This window comes from Corvus cornix, chromosome 1 (assembly GCF_000738735.6).
Source record: "Corvus cornix cornix isolate S_Up_H32 chromosome 1, ASM73873v5, whole genome shotgun sequence".
In the NCBI taxonomy this organism is placed as follows: domain Eukaryota; kingdom Metazoa; phylum Chordata; class Aves; order Passeriformes; family Corvidae; genus Corvus; species Corvus cornix.
This window is the reverse complement of record NC_046332.1, coordinates 1,579,267-1,603,766: the sequence shown is the minus strand read 5'-3', so window position 1 is coordinate 1,603,766 and position 24,500 is coordinate 1,579,267. Positions and strand designations below refer to the sequence as shown.

General features: G+C 47.7%; 1 protein-coding gene across 3 annotated transcripts in view; it reads right to left on the bottom strand.

The window, feature by feature from the left end:
• GDPD5 (glycerophosphodiester phosphodiesterase domain containing 5) overlaps positions 1-24,500 on the bottom strand; it is a 106,313-nt gene that overhangs the window by 26,101 nt on the left and 55,712 nt on the right. For all 3 annotated transcript variants that reach the window (XM_039556043.1, XM_039556056.1, XM_039556049.1), the window contains exons 3-4: positions 3,599-3,702; positions 46-139 (exon numbers count right to left, since the gene is read on the bottom strand). In XM_039556043.1, the coding sequence (XP_039411977.1) occupies positions 46-139; positions 3,599-3,702 (198 nt within the window). The remainder of the gene's footprint in view (positions 1-45; positions 140-3,598; positions 3,703-24,500) is intronic.

Here is a 24,500-nt window from a genome sequence, read left to right as displayed (position 1 = left end):
AGCCAACACACAAACCTCTGAGAAAGGGGATTTCATTCTACTCACCAGTAACATTGTAATGTAGGTAAAGCCAGCAGCAGTTGTAACAAGGATTGGAATGGACCAGTCACTCCAATATCCCATTCGGTTATATAAAAACCTGGAAGAGAAGTGGGAAGGATAGATTAAGAAGGGATTCAACACCAGAACAGCTTCACTAGGATTAGACAAGACTTTAGAAAATGGATCTGTCAAGAAAAGAGATAGGCAGCAAAAAGCACAAGTGACAACCCAGTGCTTTAATCCCTTATGGAAATTACCCGGATAGAGAAAGGCAGAGAAACCCCAGAACCCTCCTTGCAGCTTCTGAGAGTTCAAACCTGACCTGGATTAAAGTTTTTCCAATGGATTTTTAGGAAAAAAAAAAAAAAAAAACCAACAGCATCCCTAACTTGGATTAGGGTTGATGTTACCTCCATGCAAACCCTTTGACACAACAAGGACAGGGTGGTTCTGGGGGGAATCAGCTCATGCAGTGAACTGGCTGGGTTCTTTTGTTGCCTGCTTTTTGGTTACAACAGACAGAAATGCTGCACTACATACATGCAGGTCAAAGAGCCAACCTCCTCCCCAGCACTCAAATCCAGCATCAGTCATCAGACAGAACATCTGCTCTGTTTGGACAAACTCTGGGGTGATTTTTGGGGCTGCCCTGTGCAGAGCCAGGAGTTGGAATCCATTATATAATCCAGGATATTCTCTGATTCCAATTCTGTCCAGGAGTAAAGCTCCCCTGTGAGATCTGGAAAGCAAATCCTTGGGCTCAACAGGCATGGCCCGTGTCCAGGTTTTGCTCAGGAAGTCAAAGAGCACAAAACCAGGGATCTGCAGGCATTCAGACGTGCTGTTAGGAAAAAAGAGGGAAGAAAGGAAAGAGGGCTCCTCTGAAGTCTTTGCTGATGCCACCACCCAGAGCTTCCTTAACTCTCAGTCCATTTAAGTTTTTGCTCTGATGTCCCTTCGGTGCCCCTCTGAGAGCACCAGGCCTTCACTTGATGTGCAAATGAATGTTTTAAAATGCTGTGTCCATGGCAGTTATGAAGCAGGGGAGCTTTCTCCAGAACTGAGGAGGAACACATTTGCTACAAGCCTTGCATTTATGGTCCTGCTCCAGGGGAACACAGCCAGGTTCCCAAATTACAGCATCCCCCACAGCCCACCCTAGCCAGAACTGGTGCAGTACAAACCTTATACAGTGCAGATCTAAATTATAATGCAATCAAGTGTAGACACCAAAAAGGGACATGCCAGAAGCAATAAATTAAAAAAAAAAATTTACTTAAGGGACACAAAGCACCTTCACTAACAAGGACCTCACTGATATCCAGCCTCAAGGAAAAAAAAGCTGAAAAGCCTGAAGCAAGACATGCTGGGCTACAATTTTGCCTTGTCCTTCTAAAGCCCATTTCAACCCCAGAATAGTCCCTTTAGTCCTTACTAGTTGAAAAGCCCCAACTGCTGCCCAAGATGCCTGACAGACAGGTAAAAAGATGAAAAACCTCCTCAAGGGTGGCAGAGGGAAAAGGCCCTTAGAGGTCTGGGTTGAAAAATCTCTTCCCAGAGGGTGATGCAGTGCTGGAACAAGTCCCAGAGCGGGGGGAAGTCTTCATCCAGCCCTCAAGCCGACCTGCTGCTGGCAGTGCTCCTCCTTGAGGGGCTGCTTGGACAGACACCTCCAGTCTTTCTTCACCTGGTGGGACAGGCTGAAGGAGTTCAGTGCAGCTGCACATGACATGAGAGAGGAGAGCTCCCAAGGATGAGCTCTGGAGGGTGGGAAGAAGCTCAGCAGCTCCTGACACCAATATCACAGCAATTCCTTCTCCCAGTTCCTCTGGAAGGCCCTGGCAGCAACTCAGTGTGCTGTTTGCCCCAAAGAGCCCTTCCTCTCCTCTGGGGGAGCTCCCAGCTTCCCAGTAAATCAGAGAGGAAGGCAGCAGGAACAAGCAGCAAAGAAACCTCGTCCAAAAGCACGGCCCAGAAGCGACGACCACAGAGGAACAGCAAAGGCGCCGTTTCTAAACACCAGCCCCTCACTGTGCCTCATCAGCAACAGGTTCACAGCCCCACTGGGAAAAAATTGATGCTTTCAACTCCCTCACACCCTGTCTGGCCAAAACTGCTCTGTTTTCATGGAGCCCACGCAGCTGGAAGGGAAGAGGGCCAGGCTCAGCCTGCATGGACCCAGTGGAAATTACTTCCCCCTTGCCTGGAACTGGCATGGCTGTAATGAAAACCTCGCCCCGTGTTCTTCTCCTCCTCCTTCCCAGCCTTTCCACAGCTGTTCCCAGAAACCCTGCTCAACCTCTGGTGCCAGTGCATGGAGCAGGGATCTCACTGGGGTTACAGTACACACATAGCACCAACCCATTTCCAGCACTGAATGGCAGTGCCTGAAATGCTGTTTTCCATCCAGAGAGCCTCTCCAGAACTTGTGCACAAGAAGGAATCCTTTCCCAGTGTTGTGCACAATCCAGATGTGCTTCCAGCACCCTGGGTTGCACGGCAGGGACAGGGCTTTGGGCTGCAGGCGACATCTGGACATGTTAAATCCCAACTGCCTCTTGCATCCAGAGCAGACCTGCAGATGTCCCCCCTTTCCTGCAGGAATATCTGGGGAGCCAAGCCTTGGCAGCACTGCAGCTCCAGTGCCCATTCACAGCATTCCCAGGGCTTTCCTTCATTTCTACAGGATTGTTTTTAGCCCTTTCACAACTTTGAGCTCAGTGTTCGTCTCGCACTGGGGCGGACTTGGAGCTCTCACATCCTCTCTGAAGGTTTAACTGAAGAAGAGAGAGGTTCCAAAACACCATTTTAGAAAAGGCATTTTTATCATGCTGCTGTTACAAATAATTCAGAGCAATGGTGATGGTTTCACTTGCCACAGTGTGGGTGTGAGCAAAGAGGAAAAACCCATTTCCTCCTGGGAGGAGCCAGCTCACATCACCATGTTGGTAAACACTCTCCCTTCGCACAGCTCCAGCATCTAAAGCAGATGATTTATTTAAGGGATCAGCTCCCCACTGTGTTTTAAAATACACTTTACATCTTATGTTTGACAAGAAGACGCTGTCAAAGCAGTTTGGTTAGAACACAGCCCAAGGTGCTGTCAAAATGTTTTAAGATGCTGCGAATAATAAAAGGGAGTATAATTTCCAGCATTGGAGGCAGCTGGCAACACCCTAAATTCCAGCACATCCCACTGCAAAGCTCCTTTTCAGCTCCTTCCAACTTTGTATAATATTTTCCACACCCATGTGCTTCAGGCTGAATTTTTGCCACGGATATGTTGTGGAATAGTTGCAGCCAAATTGCTCAGCCACTTCCAAACCCAGCCGACCATAGAGACAAACAAACAAAAACCCAGCCACGCAGTGGAGATGTGAGGCCACGTTACATCTACACACGGACCAGGCAGAAGCAGCTCTCCTTCAGTCCCACTTCCCACCTCATTTTCCCTTTATCATCATTGCAACTCCATCCAAAGGATCCAGATGAATCCAAAGCTGTGTTGAGCAGGTGCGTGATGGCAGCCAGATTTCCTAAGGGAAGCTCTACTCACCAGTTGATTTCATTGTAGTCATTGTGAACTTCCCACCAGAAGTAAAACCAGACCAGGGTGAGGAAGAAGGATGAGGTGAGGATGAGGAACCAGAGGCGCTCCCACTGCGGAGAAAAAGAGAAGTCAGTGTCCATAGGATGCCACTTGATCCCAGCTGTGGAGTAAACAGGCACTTCCAAGGGCAGATTTCGCACCTCTGCTCCCTGGGAGATGCAACCCTGCTCCCCAGCTCTGGGAAGAGGGTCATTTATATAGATACATCTTATGGAGGGCTGGAAGAGCATTTCTCCAGCTGTCAGGGAAGAGGGAACACTTCTGGATATGGAGCTGGGGTTTTGTTTGGTGAGGGGTCTTTTGTTGAAATAAATTCTGCATGGAAAATATTCTAATGAATCCTCTCTTCCCACAAGGAGCAAGGAAGGATGAAAACTGGAAAGAACAGGAGCAACTCTACCACCGTCATTCCCTTCTGGACCCTGAGCACACATTGATCTTCTTGGAAAATGCTCTTTTCTCTGGTGAGCTCTCCTGGATTTTTAATTATGCAAAACACTGTAACCAATATAGCGAATAGAAACACTAAAAAATACTAATTTTTGCGTCCCTTTCCATGCTAAGGGCTGGAGTTATTTACTTAACTGTGTGTTGACTATTTTGCATCACCCTGGATACCAATCCTGTGATACACAGCTCCTCCTTGTATTCTCCACCACAGGAAAAAGAGCCAAAAGAAAGCAATAAAAAGGGTTGGAATTGTTTCATTTTTTGCTATGCCAAAAAATGATGTTTTCTGCTAGAAATTCCAAATTCTTGGCTGTATAACCCAAATCAAGACACCCAATTTTGCCCAGAGAAGCCATGGCTGCCCCTGGATCCCTGGAAGTGTTCCAAAGGTTGGACAGGGTTTGGAGCAACCTGGGATAGTGGAAGGTGCCCCTGCCCATGGGACTGGAAGAGCTTTAAGGTCTCTTCCAATCCAAACCATTCCCCTCCTTCTGGATGCCTTGCAGCCTGCACATTTCCAGGATTCCAAACCTCACTTTCCCCATTGTTTGTTGGGATTCTCTTTCCCCCTCTCCGCTTGGGTCTAACACCTCCTTGCACATATAAGTTAAATATGGGTTATATTCCCATATATATTTGGGGTTCTCCAAGGCAAGTGAGGTTTTATGCCCTTTTTATGCTGAAGACCAACATTGCTAAAAAAATCCCACCCTCCAGCTCTTTAAAGGTCAGTCTGGGCTGAGCTCTGCTGATGTTCGTGCAGTGGATGACACTGATTTGATAAACAAGCCAAGGAAAACATTTCAAAACCTTTGAGCTTTTTTTTCCCATATATATAAACACAATTTCCCCCTTCTTATTTACATGCAAGCAGCAGAGCTTGTGGCAAGCTCTCCAAATGCTATTTTGGGTCTGCCCTTGAGGGTGCCCTTGCCATGCCTTGCTGGTTTTGTGAAAACCCAGGCAAATTCTTCTATCTTAAGGCATCCTTCAGTGAGTTCAGGCACAGTTCTGGGTGGGCTTTCAGAAAAACACAGAATATTTGATCTTTAAGGTCCACTCCAGCCATTCTCTGATCCAGTGATCAACAGACACAATCAGAAGAGCCCCAAAAGGAAATTAATGATGACAGAGACATTTTACCAAGTTGTAGTTTGCCAGAAAATTTTTGTCAGAAAAAAAATCATAGAATCCTTAATAAGAAATAAATAAATCAATCAGTGTTTCACACACATTCTCCACCCCTTTTGCACATCCCCAGTCCCCACACTACGCCAGGTGGGAGCAAAACCAACTCCAAGTTAAGGGATTTAGGGGGAAAAAACCCCCACAAATTAAAGGAATATGCCACAGAAAAGCCAATGTTTGATTCATCTGTGACGCTGGATTTTACCCACTCTTGTGCTGGAAGATTGAATCTTGTTTAAAACAGCACTGAAATTCATTATCACAGGGGACAGATTTTCCAATTTAGGGATTAGTTTTGGTCAACTGAAGTCTCTGCCAGTCTCTTTTGCTGCAACTCTCCAAGCCAGACAAAGCATTATTTACTGCAGTGGCACAGCAAAGCAGAGAAGCTCAGGAAGTTTATTTATTCTAAGATCTGTAGGAGATGTTATGAGGTTTAACTATACACGCTCCCACCAACCCCTCCTACGAGGACTTTCTCAATTTAGTCAAACTTCCTCCTATTTCTCACCTATTTCATTCCAGATGACCACACATATGCCAGGAGACACCTCCCAGCATGGTACCACTTGTGAGCTAAAGAAATCCTTTGACCAGGATTTCTAAAAAAAAAATTCCTTTAGAGGAGGTTTTCCTAGAAATTTATCCTCTGCCAAATCCAACCTGCAGAGCCAATGCAGGTTTAGCCTCTGCCCTGCTCAGGTGAGACCCCACCTGCAGAGCTGCCCCAGCCCCGGGGCCAACAGCAGAAGGACCTGGAGCTGCTGGAGAGAGTCCAGAGGAGGCCCCGGAGCTGCTCCAGGGCTGGAGCCCCTCTGCTCTGGAGCCAGGCTGGGAGAGCTGGGGGTGCTCACCTGGAGAGGAGAAGCTCCAGGGAGAGCTCAGAGCCCCTTGCAGGGCATAAAGGGGCTCCAGGAGAGCTGGAGAGAGACTGGGGACAAGGGCTGGAGGGACAGGACACAGGGAATGGCTTCCCACTGGCAGAGGGCAGGGATGGATGGGAGATTGGGAAGGAATTGTTCCCTGGGAGGGTGGGCAGGCCCTGGCACAGGGTGCCCAGAGCAGCTGTGGCTGCCCCTGGATCCCTGGCAGTGTCCACGGCCAGGCTGGACGGGGCTGGGAGCAGCCTGGGATAGTGGAAGGTGTCCCTGCCATGGCAGGGGGTGGCACTGGATGGGCTTTGAGGTCCCTTCCAACCCAACCCACTCTGCAAATCTATGGATTTGTCTGCCAGACCTGTTCCCTGCTGAATTATGGCTGAATTCCCAGCTTAACACAAGACAGTTCTAGAGAATTCTAGAGAAGCCACACTCATGGTCCATTTGATATCTACTTGATGATTCCTTATCAAGGCTTCAGATCACCAAACTGCCCACTTTCCTCCCATAAAGCAGATCAGCACGGTCTCAGGATTCAGAGCGTGATTTGGACTTAGAACAGAGAAGCAACACTTCAAATCTTAAAAACCAGGACTGCCCAGGGTGAGACTGCATTGCTCTGAAGTGGTGATCACTGCATTTACATGTGCCCCTCTTCCTGAGGTTTAAATATTTTAACAGGATTATTAATCATAGACTTAGAAAGGTTGGAAAAGAACTCTACGATCAACAAGCTTAACCGTATAATATAATTAATATTCTTCATAGTATGTCTTAAGAGTAATATAATTAATATTTATATAGTGATAGAAGTTATAAATAAATTCAATATATTTAGAATTAACATTGACTTAAATTACATAATTAAGCTGGTTCTATCAGAAGTATGTCCCAAACCTTGCCTGGGGCCTGCAGGCAAAACAGAGGGTTCAACATGTGAGACATATTAAATTCCTTATTTACTACCACATATATTCCCCAAGGTTGCTGAAATGCTGCCCCATGAGCTCAGCTGCCCCCTCACTGTTCCTTTGGACCCAGCTGGGAAGCAGGGGCAGTACAGCACTCTTGGCTCAAGGTCTGATCCATGAAAGCCAAGAAAATCCAAGGCCAGAGCCAGATGATCCCCTGACAGTCCGTGGAGTAAACAGAACAGATGGATTTTGCTCCACTGAAGCTGCTGGAGTCACCCCAGTTGACACCAGTCCTGAAATGCCATCCTCCACCTGTGCTGGTTCCTGGAGTCCTTGTCAGCTCATCCCAAGCAGGATTAGCATCCCTGAGATCCACCTACACCTCCCAGCCTCGGGATGAAACAGCAGAACCCTGTCCTAAGCAAACCCACGCCTCCAGCATCCGCCCTGGCACCCAGAACCCACTCAGAGCTTGAAAAGGAACTGGAAAGAGAGAAGCCTGCTTTGAACTGGGAATGGGTCTGAGGAAATGCCAGTGCTGGATGGATTAGGGCTCCATTCCCACACAGATGAGCTCACAGGAACCATTCCATCAACGTGGGTGAAGTCCAACGTGTGCACCCACAGGAGCTTTCCTGTGAAGGAACTCAAATGTCACTGCTGGAGCGTGCTGCAGTTCATCCCAGTACAGCTCAGATGGGAACAGATGGATTTTACATTCCCTCCTGGATTCACATCCAAGTGCGAGGATTGTGCCGTGCTCACGTCACCCCTGCTCTGCCCCCAAGCTCTCCCAGAGCAGCTGAAACCACAGCAAAGGGTCCACCTAAAGATGCCACCTAAAGATTCCACCTTAAATACAGGGAGGAGGCTGTGGGTGCTGGGAATTGAGGAGATCCACCTCAGAGCAGATGGATCTTCCTCAATAAAAGGTATTTTCTTTCAAAGACCGAAAACCAGAGAATATCAACAGCTTGGAGCAACCTGGTCTGGTAGAAGGTGTCCTGGCCCACGGGCAGGGGCTGGAACAAGATGATCCCTAAAGTCTCTTCCAATCCAAACGATTCCATGGCTCCTGTCAACTTTAGAAGGAGCCACCACTGATGCTGGGCAGAGGAAACAACCTAAAGTTGTGCAGAAGTTTAAGTCAGATGAGTGCGGCAACTGGGGCATGCCTTTTGTTTTAATAAAAAGGAAAAAAGAGGAAAAAGGGAAAAGGGGGGGGGGGGAGTGGAAAAAAAAAAAGAGGGGAAAAAACTGGGGAAAAAGAAAGAAAAATGGGGGAAACGGGGGGGAAGGGGGAAGCCGACCCTCTTGTTTCTGGAACTGCCAGTCATCCACCACAAAGAAAGCTCTTATTCAAGTCAAAGCCTCTGGGAATTCATGGCTTTCAGTCCCTGTGGAGGACTCTACCCATCCTCTGTCTCCTGAGCACAGTAAACCTCCTGTTCATTCATTAAAAATAATTAAATAACGAAATAAAAATCAAACTAGAACAGGAAGAAGCTTTTTAACAATGTCTGCCCCCTCCTCTCCCCCCGCTTTTTTTTTTTTAAATCAGAAAAAATCCAGTTTTGTAAAACAGAAGCCTTTTATAGAAAAGCTAATATTTTAAAGCAATTTCTTGCTGAAGGGCATCTTGGCTTGAGGATGGAATTTCTGCTGAGAGGAAACTGGAAGGAGACTGAGCCCTCCCAAAAATCTGGCAGCGCACTGGGCAGGCAATGCACGAGCAGATGGAAAACAACAGTACGTGGAGCTGATCACACACACAAACAAAATCCAGTTTGGGCATCTTCCTCCAGCTCCACACTGTAAATCTCCCTGCTGGAAGTTCTATGTGCAGACAACAATCAGAGATATCCAACACAACCACACCCTCCAACTTGGAAACACAACAAGGCCTCAAAGGTGTTTTATCTCCCTGCAGTGCACACCATCCTTGTGTCACTAAATATCCACCAGCCCAGGCACCTGCCTTTAGCAAATAAATGGGTTTGTTGAGGGATCAAGGCCATGCAGTCCTGAGCAATCGCTCTCTACCTCAGGAGCAAATCCAAGAGCTGGACTCTGACTGGAGCACCACCATCACTCAAGAGTGTTTTCAGATCATTTTAATTCACTCCTGGATACAAAAAAGAGTTTATTAAGGAGTCTGCACTTCACTATTTTCTGACATTTTCAAGAATCAGTCTGCTGCAGGCATTTGTCAGTATTAGTTTGGAGAGGAAAGGAGGAGAGCTAACATTTATCCAGAGAATACAAAGGAAAAACTGACGGCACCATTCTTCATTTCGGGATTACCCAATCAGACCTCGTCCAAACAAACAAAAGATTATCTTCAAGCAAGTTCTTAAATCATCTCTGAGGATGAAGGATGACTCCATCTCCAACAGAACCAGAAACTGAGGATCACCAAGAACAAGTGTCAGCTGGAGCATTTCGTCAATGGGAACAACACCCCAATTCCTAAGGAGAAGTTACAAACTTTCATTACAAACTCTCAGTATGTGAATGCGGAGTCCTTAAAGCAGTGGCTTGTTTTCAATTCCCACCCTCCTCTGGATTCTTCTCCAGGGTTTCACCACCACCCTCATGGGGAGAAACTTCCCGACTGTCTGACTGGATGTTCCTTTGATGCAGACTGTTCCCGTTGCCTCTTGCCAAGGGCCATTATGGCTGAAGGTCTCAAGGCCAGCTTGGATAGGGCTTGGTCCAGTGGAAGGTGTCCCTGCCATGACAGGGGGTTGGAATGGGATGATCTTTAAGGTCCCTTCCAACCCCCCAAAAATTATGATTCTGTGACTTTCTCTACAGCTACTCCTTAGCTGCCGAGAGCAGCAAAATCCTCTCTTCCCACCTCCAGCTGCACAACCCCAGCTCTCAGCCCCTCCTTCTCTGCCCCTGGCTCCTGTTCCAAACAGTTTGGTGGCCCCAGTGGGTTCACTTCTGTCTGTTCTAAGCCTGCCTTAGTTATGGGGAGCCCTCAGTGCTCAGATGTCTTCTCTCAAGTGTCCCTGGAGAGGAAAACCCACATCCGGCTGCACTGTCATCGTCACAGCCCAGGATGCAATCAGCCTTCATTGCCAAAAGCACATCCAGCAGCTCAATCTCATCTTGCAGAGGAACAGAACTAATGGAAAGCACCTTGCACTCCAAGGATTTGAAGCATTTAAGTGAGCAGATCAATATACTTCAGCAGCAAATGTTGGCCTAACAGACCCTGTGCACATCCGGAGCAGAACCAAGGTGCCTGGGATGAAATTCCCTCACCTTGACAGGCTGCAGAGGGATCAGGCTTTCATCCCTCTCTCGGACTGAAGATTCAGGGACACAAGAGAGCAGGAGGAGTCTGCAGGACTCCACAGTGCATCAGGCAGCTCCCACAGGACTTTGTAACCTGCCCAATGGTTTTGTTTTCTCTTCATCCAGCAACTGCGACCATCTGGTGCAAAGCTCTGCTTGAACACCTCCTCCACCTCTTGCTTTTTACTCCTCATCCTCAACTTTCTGCCTTCTCCCTGTCTTGGCTTACTCCTTCAAACTTCATAAGGAATGAGATTTTTCCCATTTGCTATGGCCCTCTCCAGGCAGGAGAGGGACTGACTGGAAGGAGAAATTTGGGAGCACAGCCAATTTGAGCCAGTGTGGTCACTTCAGAAACACTGCCAAGGTTTTTTACTCCTTGTAACACGCTGTGGTTTTGCATAAGAGGCACCTGCCAATCATTACAGAAACGGGAAGAAAAAGGAAGAAATTGGGTCTGACGGACAATGGGTCTGAAGTAAGGAGGAAAGAGAAGAAAACCCTGCTGCTCTGGCTGCTGAGGCTTTGACACTTAACCAGATGCTTCCTAAAGCAAGTCAGTGCACATCTCAGACACATCTTACTTGATTATGGCAAAGGCTGGGCTAATGGTTCTCTGCACACCTTGTTAGAAAAGGCCATGAATGAGATTTCTGAGCTGTGACACGCTCCATTTACAATTCCATTTAGCAGGTCACAGAAAGTGGCGGAGAACATATTCCTGAAATATGTGCTCCTGCTGGGGCTGCTGGAGCTGAACTGCAGCTCAACAGATGCAACTAAAAAGAGCCAAATCGCTAAAAATATCATTGTTACACTTTGTAAAACACCTCGAGCTCCCAGACTCCAAAAACACAACCAGAAAGGGTAGGGCTGATTCCCTCCGGGCTCCAGGGCTTACAAAGCTGGGAGCAATCAGGCAGTTTTCCTTGCCTAAATAGCAAGGAGAGGGATAAAGGGATCTAAACTGAGGGATAACCCACAGCTGCCTGCCCCCCCCTCCCCACACAGTCTGCCAGAGGACCAGTTTCTCTCTAGGTGTCCATCACCCAACAGAGGCGGCATTTCACTGAGTCCCCAGCATTCATCACAAAAAGCACAGGCAACCCTTGATGGCACCAAGATGGGAATTCCTGTGCTGTTCCAGACACAGAGCACAGCTGGAGCCAGGGCTCTTTCTGTCTGTTAGTGGCCCCTGGGGACCTTCAGCAGCAATAATCATGTCCTGGACCAGCTCTGCCTCCAGCAATTACGTCCTCCCTCTTTCATTGAAGGCAGAGGTAAACAAAAATCCCTGAGGGAGCCTCTGATTCATGAGCAAACAGGACAGAGTGATAGGGGATCCCCAACCTATCCCCCACAGAATGATTTACTCCCACAGCTCCTGATGATGTGTTTTTAACCGACTGGATTCTGCCCAGCCAACATAACCAGTGCTTCTGGGCAAACTCATGGAACGATCCAAGTATTCCAAACCCATTCCTGATGCTAACAATGCACTACAACCTCCTTTTTTTCACCAACACTTTGCATATTCAGACGCCAAGGGGAGACAGATTTCTTTCCAGACGAAATAGGTCCAGATTTTTCAGTCGTTACTGACGAGGCTCATCTAGGGAAGGAAAGCAAAATACAGCCCATGGTTCTTGCAGAGACCAACTGGCTGAGGTCCAAGGCTTGCCTGAAGTGGGGCACCTTGCTGGGCACAGCATCCCTGCTGAGCACTCATCAGCATCAAGCAGCAGGAGGATTTCATCCTCAGCACCTCCTGTGGGTGTTATTCCTGCCAACTCATCCCAGCCTCCTGACAGTCCTTTGCAAAGGCACATGATGTTGCTGACTTGCATTCAGCTGATGGTCCACTTTAATTAAGGCAGCAGCATCCTGGGGCAAGGGGGTGAGGATTAAAAGCAGCTTTAATAAAAGCAGGCTCAAAAAAAAAAAAGGACTATATAAGCTACCTAAGAACACAGCCAATGAAGGCTATTAAATGTAATGGCCTCAGTGTTACATTTTACTCAAGAAATCTCAGAAGAATATTATCACCAGGAGGAACATTTTGTGCGTATCCTGGGGGTTTTAAAGGCATTTCCTTAATGGCCAGCTTCTGGCTCCAGGTGGAAATAGGACATTTGGGCCCTATACCAGGCCTAGAGAAGATTGCAGTCTCTAAAAACCCTCAGCAAAGCTGTGACCCAACCACTCCGCACCTCAGTGGATCACTCAGTGCCAGGGGAACCAGCTCTGCATTTGCCTTTGCTGACCCTGTCTCTGTCCTGGCCCCTGACTGCTTTTGCCCTTTGTCCAGCTCAGGCTCAGATGTGTCCCCAGCTCTGTCCTGCTGGGTGTTGATGAGTTTAGTAAGCACGGCTTAAATATGGGAAGAACAGTGGATGAGAGAAATCCTGAATATTTATCCCTATTTCAAGAGAATTACTATATTTCAGAAGCATTTACAGGAATTCTGTTGTAAAATGCTCTGTAAACGATCCTAAATAATCTGACATAGATGTCAAATAGATCCAAGGGCAAATGATTGGACTGGGAGAAGAAACACACAGTAAATTCATTCCTTGGACAATTTTTCCCTTGCATCTTACCCTTGGCAGCAAATGTCTGCAAGACAACATCTAAAAATACTATTTTGTCATGATGCTTGGCACAACAAAAACAAACCAAGGATTTCTGTGCTGGTTGAAAGGGCAGGAGCATCAGCAGCCGGTGCTGGAAGACAAAGTCCTGACAGTAAAAGAGGCAGTGGGTGCCATTCTTGGTATCAATATCCACTTTCCCTGGATTACACCCAGTTTGGGTCTAGGAAAACCTTGCTTGGGATGACCAACAAATATCAGCCTGTGGTACCTCCACAGCAAGTGACATCTGCCCTCCCCAAAGCCCCCCTTGTGTCACAGTGGTCACTTTGGTATGGCTGCAGAGTGCCCACACCAGCACATGCAGAAGGACAATGCTAAACCAGGAGCATCAACACCAAAAGGCAAAGCAGAACACTTCCCCACATGGAAACCCACACAGGTTCGTTCTTCTCCCTCCATTGGTGGCACAAGCAACAAGGCAATGACATCTTAGAAAAGCATTTGCAAGGGTTGATCATCCAGCAATTCTGCCTGAAGGGTCAGCTGGTCTCCAGCTGAGGAAGCAGCAAGGAAAATGGTAAAGCAGTAGGTGTCTAAATGTTTGTGTTACTCAGAAACCACTGGGAGGCACAAAAATGAGGACTAAAATAAGCAAAATTTATAGGCTAATAAAAGCTGCATCAAAGAAATGGAAGGTCTGACTTACAAAAAGTCCCCTTCCCACTTCCCAGCAGCTCTGACACATCACACTCACATCACTGTTGTTGCAAGAGGACATCTTATGTGATGTTGATAAATTCTGGCATGGCAAAGTTGAATTATGTAACAACTCTGCCGTGCGTGTCTAGACAGAAGCCAGGAGGTTCCCCTGCAGCTATTCCCTCTCAGTACCCATCACCATGGCTGAAAGGCAAGCAGCCAACTCACAGACAAGAGGAACAAGTTGTTACCATCCTGTTTTAAGCAGGAGCAAGAGCCTCAATGCTCTGTTGAAAACCTGAAATGCCTCAGTGCATGTGCTGAAAAAGGCCCTGCAACTGCTTCATCTCCTGCTGCTTTCCAGGGCCAGGGCAGCACCTGAATGGTGCCAAGCCCAAGAGAGGGGCCATGCCCAGTTAAATCTGTTTTCTCTCTCTTCATTTAAAGTTGGAGCATCTGCAGCAAAAGCACAAAGACAGGCTTTGAGCGAGAGACACAGCCTGGGAGATGAGGAGTTCCCAAGGGAGGAACATTCCTGAGTCACCTTTCCGGAACCAGAGCAAATTTAACATTTCACAGAACGAAAGAATGGTTTGGGCTGGAACACACCATGGGCAGGGACACCTTCCACTCTCCCAGGCTGCTCAGACCTCCATCCAACCTGGCCCTAGACACTGCCAGGGATCCAGGGGCAGCCACAGCTGCTCTGGGCACCCTGTGCCAGGGCCTCCCCACCCTCCCAGGGAACAATTCCTTCCCAATCTCCCATCCATCCCTGCCCTCTGGCAGTGGGGAGCCATTCCCTGTGTCCTGTCCCTCCAACCCTTGTCCCCAGTCCCTCTCCAGCTCTCCTGGAGCCCCTTTAGGCCCTGCAAGGGGCTCTGAGCTCTCCCTGGAGCCTTCTCCTCTCCAGGTGAGCACCCCCAGCTCTCCCAGCCTGGCTCCAGAGCAGAGGGGCTCCAGCCCTGGAGCATCTCCGGGGCCCCCTCTGGGCTCTCTCCAGCAGCTCCAGGTCCTTGTGCTGCTGGCCCCAGGGCTGGGGCAGCTCTGCAGGTGAGGTCTCACCTGAGGGGCAGAATCCCCCCTCCCCTGCTGCCCACACTGTGGGATGAGCCCAGGAATCTCTGCTGGGAAGCAAAGCAGCACCCCAGAGGGCTGCCCTTTGGGAAGGAAACTCAGTTCATTTCCTTGCCACAAAGTCGTTTGCAATCCCAGAAAAGACATTTTAACCTGGCTCATGTTCTCAGCTCTGTGGAAGTGGGAATAATTATCCCTCTCATCAAGAGCTGCACGTTGATTAAAGCGCCTCCAATGGAAGGTGGCACAGAAATAGCAAATCTGCCAAACTGCTGCTCCTGCACCTTGCTGCACTCCAGAGTTTGTCAAACACCAGCACAGCCAGCCTGACTTTCCACTCCCCTTTCAGAGGACAACCTGGAGAGGGCAATTTCAGCAATTTCAAAAAACCCTGCACTGAAAATAACCCCAAGCTCAAGGTTTTTCCTACCCCATCACTCCCTGATCATAAATCATGCCAGGAAAAACGTGCTAATCCTGCAGCTCTCCCACATGACTGGGGACAATTTGGATGAGCAAACTGCTCTCAAACCATCTCTTTGCACAACCCAACGTGGAATTCAGCAAGTTGGAGATAAAGCCCTTGTGGTGGCCAGGAGAGGGATGGACCAGACAGATCCCAGCTTGGGGAAGAATGCAGGGAAAGAATTCCCACAGCACCACTGGTCTGCAGCCTGGAATTTTACAGACAATGGCAAACGTGGCTTTTGGCTTCACATCTGGGATAGATAAAAAATAATTTCCAAGCACAGGAATAGATCATGCCCAGAGTGTCCACAATGCCATCCCAAAGGAAACTTTTATCCCAACCACACAACCTCTCTCCTGTTTATGGAAGAGACTGTGGCCCAAAATGAGGCACAACCTGTCCCATACCAAGGTGTAACACCTGCATTCAGTGATCCTTCTCCACCTTTCTCATGGAGCAAAGCAGCTCTTCAATCTACTGCTTGGAAAGGAACCTTGGCAGACATCAAAATGCTCTAAGGGCTGCTGACCACACTCAGAACCAGTTTTTTCTCTTCCTACTCTCTTCAGATCTTGACAAACATCTTGGACCTGAAGGAATCTGAGATAAATGCATAGTAAAGAAACAAAAGTCGAATTTTACAATAATGTGATTTTTACTTCCCCTGCAAAGAAAGCTTTCCAGCCCATTTCTCTCCTTCTTCCTGCAAGAGCAAAACTGCTTGTGCAGCAAAACCCATGGCAGGGAAGTCACCTGCAGAGTCACTGCAAAGTCATCTGTCACCTCTGTGAGCTTTGTCATCACAATCACTAAGCAGAGGTTTGTACCATTGAGAAAGGGAATTCTGGGGAGGAATGGCCTTGAACTTCTTCTGCCTTTGGCTGGGCTGGGTTTTTTCAGTGCATCTGAGAGCATCAAAGCAGCTTCAGTGAGAAGCAGCTGGTGAGAAAAATGCCTAATTTTTCAATCAACAGCTAAAGCAGTCATGGTTCTTAATTATGACTAATTATATCAAGGCACATTTGGTATAAAACACCTGTTTGTTTTTCAAAATGAAAATACAGCCAGCACTGCCTACACAACGCACAGGAAAAGTAAAACCTCATTTACAAACCCACTTGAGGGTGTCAACTGTCTGCCTGCAGGACACCCACCCCAAAAACTCCAGTCCTCTGTCACAGGAATTACCAGGATTATCCACGGCTCCCATTTCATTGGGACTGATGGCATTTCTAAATATAGCACGTGCTAAGCCAGATTTCCCATTTTTTACAGCCTCGTCAGCAGTGTGGTTATTATTGCTCCAGATCTGCTGAGAGAATATCAGGAGTATTTCACAGAGATCCATAAGGACTCTCTGTTCCTTCCTCTCCGAAGGCAGGCCAGGAAGCTCAGAGGTGGGAGGTGCATCTGCTGTTTCAGCCTACAAGGAACCTCGCCTTGGATTTACTCCAGCACCAAACAGGCTGCAGCTTTCAGAAGAACCAGGAGAAAAGGGAAAGCAACAGCTCTGACGCCAAGCGGGAGCAGACTCCCTGAGGAATGTGATCTTTTACATTTTCTTGTTGCATTTAATACCCAAACCTGGCTGATTTTTCCCTTACCTGTCTCATCACTGGGGGCATTTCCCAAAGCATCTCCTGGGCTGTAGCCAGCAGCTCTGGGAGCAACACAAAGGATGGAGAGGACAAAAACAGGGAGGCCTGACATTTAAAACATTTTTTTTTTCCACCACACAAATCTTTGATGAGCAAAGCTTTCCTACCAACTGTTCATCCATCAAGGAAACAACATCAGAACTGATTTTCTCCAGCCTAGGCTCACCCCTCCAAAAAGTCCTGCCTAAAGCAATGACTGCACCATGCCAGAGTGGAAAAAACCAAAAAAATAATAGAAGTAGTGTCAACAAATCTCCTGGCAGCAGCCTGTGACCACAACCCAACCTAATTTACAGCTGACCTCGCAGGAGGAAGGAGACAGGAAAAAGGTGGAATATGCCCCCACCCCAACCTCAAATTAGGAAGCCACAGGGAGAACTGCATATGGATGTTGGCATTCCCAGCAGGAGAACTGTTGCCAGAGGCAGGCACAGAACCATCCAGTTTGGCCAAGTCTCCAATAGAACAGATCTGGACCATTTACAGGAGCAGATCAAGCTTGAGGTCACTTACATGATCCATTAAAAAAAAATCACACTTTGGAGCATGTCCAGGGAAGGGAACGGGGCTAGGAAGGGGCTGCAGCACCAGGAGTGGCTGAGGGAGCTGGGGAGGGCTCAGCCTGGAGAAAAGGATGCTCAGGGGAGATCTTTAGGCTCTCTGGGGGTTTTGTCTGGAGAATCTTGTCCAGAAGTTTGGGCTCTGCCCATCAGACAGCCTGATGTTTTCTCCTCACACACCACCTGCATTAGAAGGTCTCCAGCAGAAAATCTGGACTTGAGAGGAACTGGAAGATTTATTTCTGTGGCCAAGTCTTTTTCCTCTTGCTGTGCTCCATGCTGAGTGCAGAACTGAGTTATCAACATGCAGTGCTCCCAGCTCACACAGCTGATGCATGTGGGAAACCAGCAGACAAACGTGGCAGCTGCCTGAGGCCGTGCAGGAACACAGAATAAATGTGACAGAATCAAACAGTAGCTCAGAGAGGGCTGAACTCTGCTTTCTGCTGGCAGGTGTTTAAAAGAAGCAAATAAACCTTATCGATAGTGCCTTGTCAAAACTACGGCCTGTGGCACACAAAAAATGCTTCTAAAAACAACCAACCAACCCAAAACAAGCCAACCAAATAAATAAACCAACCAAAGAGAAACCTAAAAACCCCACAAACCAAAACTCAACGAACACCAGTTACAGACTCAGAATCAGCAGGGCACACAAACAGAATCACAGAATGGTTTGCGTTGGAAAATCCAGCTCCAAACCCCTGCCATGAGGGCAGAGGTGTAGGAAAGCAACTCATGTCACCACTGGACAGCTGAATTCCCCCATCAGGAGCAATCAGATGAGCTACTGCTGGGCTGCAGCCATGGATTCAGGACGCAGCAGCACCCGGGGAATAAACCAGGTGGTGCCAAATGGGACACACCAGCCCATAAAAGCAATTGCACCTTAGATGATATTGAGCTTAATGAACTGCTCCTAAATTATTAGGCCTGGCCTGATGTAATATCCCTGGCCTGCCCTGAGCAACAATCTATGGGTTTATTGGACTATAAATTAGAGTCAACAACTCGAGCAGGGTACAAATTAAAGATCTGCTTTGGAAGCAGAATTACTATAATGCCATAAATAGTGACACATTGCACCTCCCTTCTTTTATTCTTCGTTACATCAAGGCTGTGCTTTAATTTTACAAGAACCCTGCAGCTTGTGAATCTTCCCTCCAACAGCATCGTTTTTAACCAAATTATCCTTCTCTGCTGGCTGAGAACACTGGGACCAGCACCGCCGGGTCCAGCAGCTCTCTGGCCACTCATCCCCACTCCCAGAGCACTGTGGGGACCCAAGGGCACTGGACTTGTTGAACCTCATCCCACTGGCCTCAGTCCATGGATCCAGCCTGTCCAGACCCTTCTACAGAGAATTCCTGCCCTCAACATTCCCACCCAACCTGGGGCTGCGAACTGAGGGTGCCCTCAATCTCCTCCTCCAGATCATGGATATGGATATTAACCAGGACTGGCGCCAGTCCTGAGCCCTGGAGGGCACCTCTGCTCTCTGGGCCCAGCCGGTTTTTGACCCACTAAACAAGCCATGAGCAGCCAGTTTCTCTTGGGAAATGCTGTGGGAAGCTTTACTGAAGCCCAGACGGGAAAATCTCCAGTCATCCTGTGGAGCTGACACAGGTTCCTTTGTCCCCCGAGGACACAGCAGTGTTTGGACACGTGGCAGACACTGGGCAGAGATTTAGGGCTTGTTTAGTCCATAACTCAGCCAGCTCTCCACCCTTTCCGAGCCCTACCAGGAATTCAGTCGATCCAGTCCCCACCACCTTGGGTACCTGCTCTTCTAGCCTTGCACTCTTCAATGTTCATTTTTAGTGTAACATATTCAAAGAAAACCCCTCAACCTTTCCCAAAGGTGAACCATCATCAGATGCTCCAGAGGGAAAGTCACAGGGAGGCCACGGGAATCAACAGGTCTCATCAAGGCTCAGGGAGCAGCCAGTAAGTAACAACTGGAAACCACTGGATTGAACATCCCTGGACACAGAGTGAAGCCAGGGAGAACCAACCTGCCAGTAAAACACTGGGATTTTCCCTAAAAATCACCACCACAAAGCTTCTCCAGAGGAATCATTACAGTCAACAACTTCACACAACATCTAAGCATCTGTATTTTCTTTTTGCCCCTATCCTGCAGTTCAGAAAACAGGGAAACGAGGTTAAATCTGGAATTGTTACTGCCATCTCGCTGCCTGTAAAAGGCACAATACTCTTTGTGAGCCCTGAAAACAATTAAAAATATTTCCTGCTCAGGTTGAGGCCACTACAGGGTCCTGCACTTGCTACAGACACAAGCAATTGCATCAGGATAAGCCAACCCATTCCATTTTGCCCACCAGCCTTCTCATCATCCCTACCCGAAAAGCAGTGTTTCCAGAAGGAGACTGATCTGGATAAGTTGGTTTTCAATATTCACAAAGCCTCTGAAGAGACAAACAGTGACCCTGAGTTTGTCTTTCATGCTCAGAGGCCACAAAACCAAAGCCTCTATTTGCAGACAGCAAATCAATCCTGACACCCTCTCCAAACCTCTGAGAAAATTAAAATCATTTTTAAACCCCAGCAAACTCTGACATCTGGAATTTGACTGCAGCAGGACCTCGAGGAGGATAAATAGCTGCAATTTTGCAGGCAGAAGTGACAGCACACAGCTACAGAGGACTCCTTTCCTACCACTGGAAATAATTAAATTCATATTTAAATCACCCTCCTCCCACCAAATGATATGAAAGCAAATGCGCTGTAGAAAGTTCTAACAACCAAAAAGCAGCAGCCAAGCACACCAGGAGCACATTACTTATTTCCCCAGCTTTCCTCACCAGTGTCAGTGTTCCTACATAGTAAACACGGCTTAATAATGGAGTTAAAGTCCTCCTTAAGCAAAATTTCGGGAAGCCAAGGAAAACAAACCCTAATCCTATTTCAAGCCAGCGCTGTGATGACAGACAAAAGTGTTTAAACAAAGCTCAAGATGTCCATACATGAATTATTAAGCTCAAAGCCTCTTTTCCATCAATGCAAAAAGCATTTCATCCCAACCCCACAAGCAAGGCAAGAGTCCAAAAACTTTGGAGTGCATGAATTGAATGATTTTTCCCCAAAGTATGTCCACATATTTGTTTTTTCTCCCCTTACTAATTCCTTCCTGGTCATCTTTTGAGGTGTTTGTAGAAGGTGGAGCCTGCCAAGATCAAGACCTCCATTAAAAAGGCACTGTAATTCAGAAAATATCAATTTTCCACCCGGAAAATGACTTTCCAGAGGTAACTGGGTGGCATTTAATGCATCTCCTGATTCTGAAGGCATCCACAAACTTTAACCTGCTCCAAGGAGGACAAAACATGTCCAGAGGAAACAATGATATCTGAAATTTTAGTTTTCTGTTCTCCACCAGGAGTTCCCACCCAAGTTTAACACCCAGCAGCCTCTGAGCAGGTCAGTTCTGAAAAAGTAAAATAGAAAAAAAAAAAAGAAAAGCATGAATAGCAGAAGGAACACTCTGCCTGTTTCTGAGAAGCACCATGAAAGTCACCCAGATCTTTTCTTTACAGCTCTCAGAGCAGGGCAAAATAAAATCTCTTTCTTAGTCCGGTGTTGTCTTTAAATCAGCATCATCAGGAACAAGAGGACAAGAACTCCTTGTCCTCAGCCAGCTCTGGTGCAAATGAGATACCTGAGTTAAAAGGGGTTGCCTTTGAGCAGTCAGTCTGGTGTTACTGCAGCTCTTAGGAAAGAGATTTTGGGTATTTCTCTCCTTTCAAGCAAATTAAAAAAAAAAAAAGGAGATCACAGAAAGAGGAAGAAAACCAGAACAGGTTAAAAAGAGAGGGAAGGAGGTGAGCACCAATTAAATAAAAACCACAAAGCGACATGAATCATTGTACTGCCAAGAAATGGGGAAAAAAAGGAAGAAAAAAGTTCACTCAGGGCAAGATTAGCTGTTGAACAAGCCCATGCTGGTGGAAGCAATGCAGACGTGGAAAAACTGGAGAGTTTCTTTTCCTGACTTCAAACACTCTGGAGGCTTCAAAGGCACTGTCCCCTCACCTCACAGAGCATTTCAGTACCAGCGATGGGAGAACTTTCTCACCGACCACATTCACCCCACCCCCCAAGCTTCACTGAAGGCTTCTGAAGAAGGCAAGTCCAGAAGTTGCTTTAAAAAGTCATTATTGCCACCTCTGAAAAACCCTTCAATCAGTGGTGAAATTATAATGGAGGCCATTTCAGCTTTTTACCCCTCTAATAGCTTTAAACATTGGTTGCAAGTGTTGAAAATCTCAAATTTAATTTGTTTTCAAGCCACAGAGGCACTGGACTAATAAGAAGCTAAGTGCTGGCTTCTCATAAAGCTGTTTTAGTGCTCATAAACCACTTAATGTGCCAGCACCAGCAGATGCTTCCCAGATTCTCCCTGGGGTGCAGTATCCAGGTTGGCGCTGGGATCCATTTACAAGGCACAGGTAAGAGCAGCATCTTAGGGGGAAGATGACAATTCCCATTTGGAGATAAGTCAGAAAGGAGGAGAGGAAGACAAGTCTTCATCTCCAAAGCTGTCCTGCAGTGCTTTACAAGCCCTCAATAATAAGGGGGTGCAAGATTAGAGAATAAAACAGATGCAAGAGCATCTCGTGCACAGCAGAGAAACAAGCCCAAAAAGGGCCCAGAAAAGCAACCAGAAATTCCCTGCAGCCTCCACCAGGAGCTGCTGCAAACCCCACCCCTGCAGTAACAGACTGCCCCATCCATGGGGTTTGATGTGCCTGCCCAGCATCATTCTGAAAGGAGCGACAGGAGCATTTCTAGGCAGCACCTGACTCGAGGTGAGCCCATCCATCACTGCTGGCAGCCTCAGAGGCAAATGCGTTCCCTTGGGATGCCACTGGGGCCAGCTTCCGTGAAATGACAGGCTGGAGAACAAGTGGTAATTGATAAGGAAAACAATTTGGGAGCACAGGCAGTGTATCAACTCATGAATCACAGCCAGACAGAGAGGGCAAAGAACTGCTCAACTTTAACCCTGCTGCAAAATATAATTGTTCAGCAGCAGTTACCAGTTGATTTAATACCTTAAAACATCCTGACAAGTCTGTGAGGCCTGGGTCACCTCTCCGTCACTTTTCCCCAGCTGCAGCTGCTTTAAAGCTCTCACACGGATCTGCTTTGGAGGAACACATTCAGCCCAGGAAAGCCTTGTTTTCCAGAGCAGAAAAAAGTGTTTTCCTGAATTTTGCAAGATTTTCTAGAAAAATGAGTGAGAATCATGGAAATATACAATAGTTTGAGTTGTAGGGGACCTTCTAAAGCTCATCCAGTCCAACCTCCTCAGCAATGAGCAGGGACACCTTCCACTCTCCCAGGCTGCTCCAAGCCCCAGTGTCCAACCCGGCCTTGGACACTTCCAGGGATCCAGGGGCAGCCACAGCTCCTCTGGGCACCCTGTGCCAGGGCCTCACCACCCTCACAGGGAACAATTCCTGCCCAGTAGCCCATCCATCCCTGCCCTCTGGCAATGGGAAGCCGTTCCCTGTGCCCTGTCCCTCTATCCCTTGTCCCAAGTCCCTCTCCAGCTCTTTTGGAGCCCCTTTAGGCCCTGGAAGGGAACTGAAAATGTCTATTTCCACTTCATTGACGTGACGAAGAAACACTGACACCTTTGAAGGCAAAGATTGGTGAGGTGAGGGCCAGACCCCAAGCCTACATTTAGTTCATCTCATCATATCCATCATTCAGGGCTTTGAGTACAATTAAAAAGAAAAAGCCCAGAGGAATACCAGATATTACAAAAAGCAGCACACAGTGGCAAATCCCAAACTCACACAGAAACCTGAATAAGGAACTTGGCTTGAAAGGAACCACCAAATGCAAACATTTGGGTTTGCATCACCCAAGAAGTGGTGACAGTTCAGTGTGTGGGTTGTTAAGAGCATTATCCTACACCCAAATCAGAGCTTGGGGGGTTGAAATGGCAACAAATCCATTGCATCAGCTCTGCCCACATTCCAGAAGTGGGGAGAGGAAAGGCAAAGCACTCTGCCTGCCTGAATTACGATGCTATCAAGAGGCCTCCAGGCTGGCATGTCACACTGCTGAATTACAACACCCTTTTCCCAGCACACATTTATCTCCGAGGATGGAGGGCTGGGACAGAATCCCAAGGGAAACACCCCTCATTAGTTCCTCTGACCCCACTGAACCAGCTCCGTTCTAGACGGAAATGAGACTGAGTGCCCTGACTGCACATCCCCCACTTAGGAAGGGGCTTCTGCAAAGATGCACAACAAAGCCAGGGCCAGAAAACAGCTCCCAGTTCCTTCTTCTGCCCGTTCCCCCAGTTCAGGTCCGTTTGGGCTGCTCTGAGACTGAAACAGGAAAGGACATGAGGGGGAAAATACAAAGAAAAAAACCCCAAACACCTTGAGATTAGCATTTTACAGAACCACAGAATGGATTGGGATTGAAGAGACCTTGCTGGTGTCACCAGTGATGAATTCTGAATCCCTGGGATCATCCTTCTCCCTGGAACCTGGGAATGTGCTCAAGCATTTCCCAGTGGTGCTGCCTGCTGCCTGTTGGTTTGGAGGTGAGGCGTGTGGCACTGGGGCTGATGCCACCAGGAATCACAGCTAACCTGGAGGTTTTACAGGGGTCTTCTCTGCAGTTGTAGCTGGTTTGCCTTCATATCCAGGCTCTGGATAATATTCCAAGTGGCCCCTGAGCAGGACCGACCTTTTTATAGGTGATTGATTGGTTCCTATAGCAGTTTCAGAATTTCTAATCCTAATTTCTAATCTGGGCACCCTGTGCCAGGGCCTCCCCACCTTCACAGGGAACAATTCCTTCCCAATATCCCATCCATCCCTCCCCTCTGGCAGTGGGAAGCCATTCCCTGTGTCCTGTCCCTCCATCCCTTGTCCCACATCCTTCTCCAGCACTCTTGAATCCCCCTTTAGGTATTGCTTTGCAATTAAGAACTCTTGCAAATCTGAAGCTTGTGAAAGCAAATACCACACTCACATCCATCTCTTCATTAGTTATTCCCACTGAAG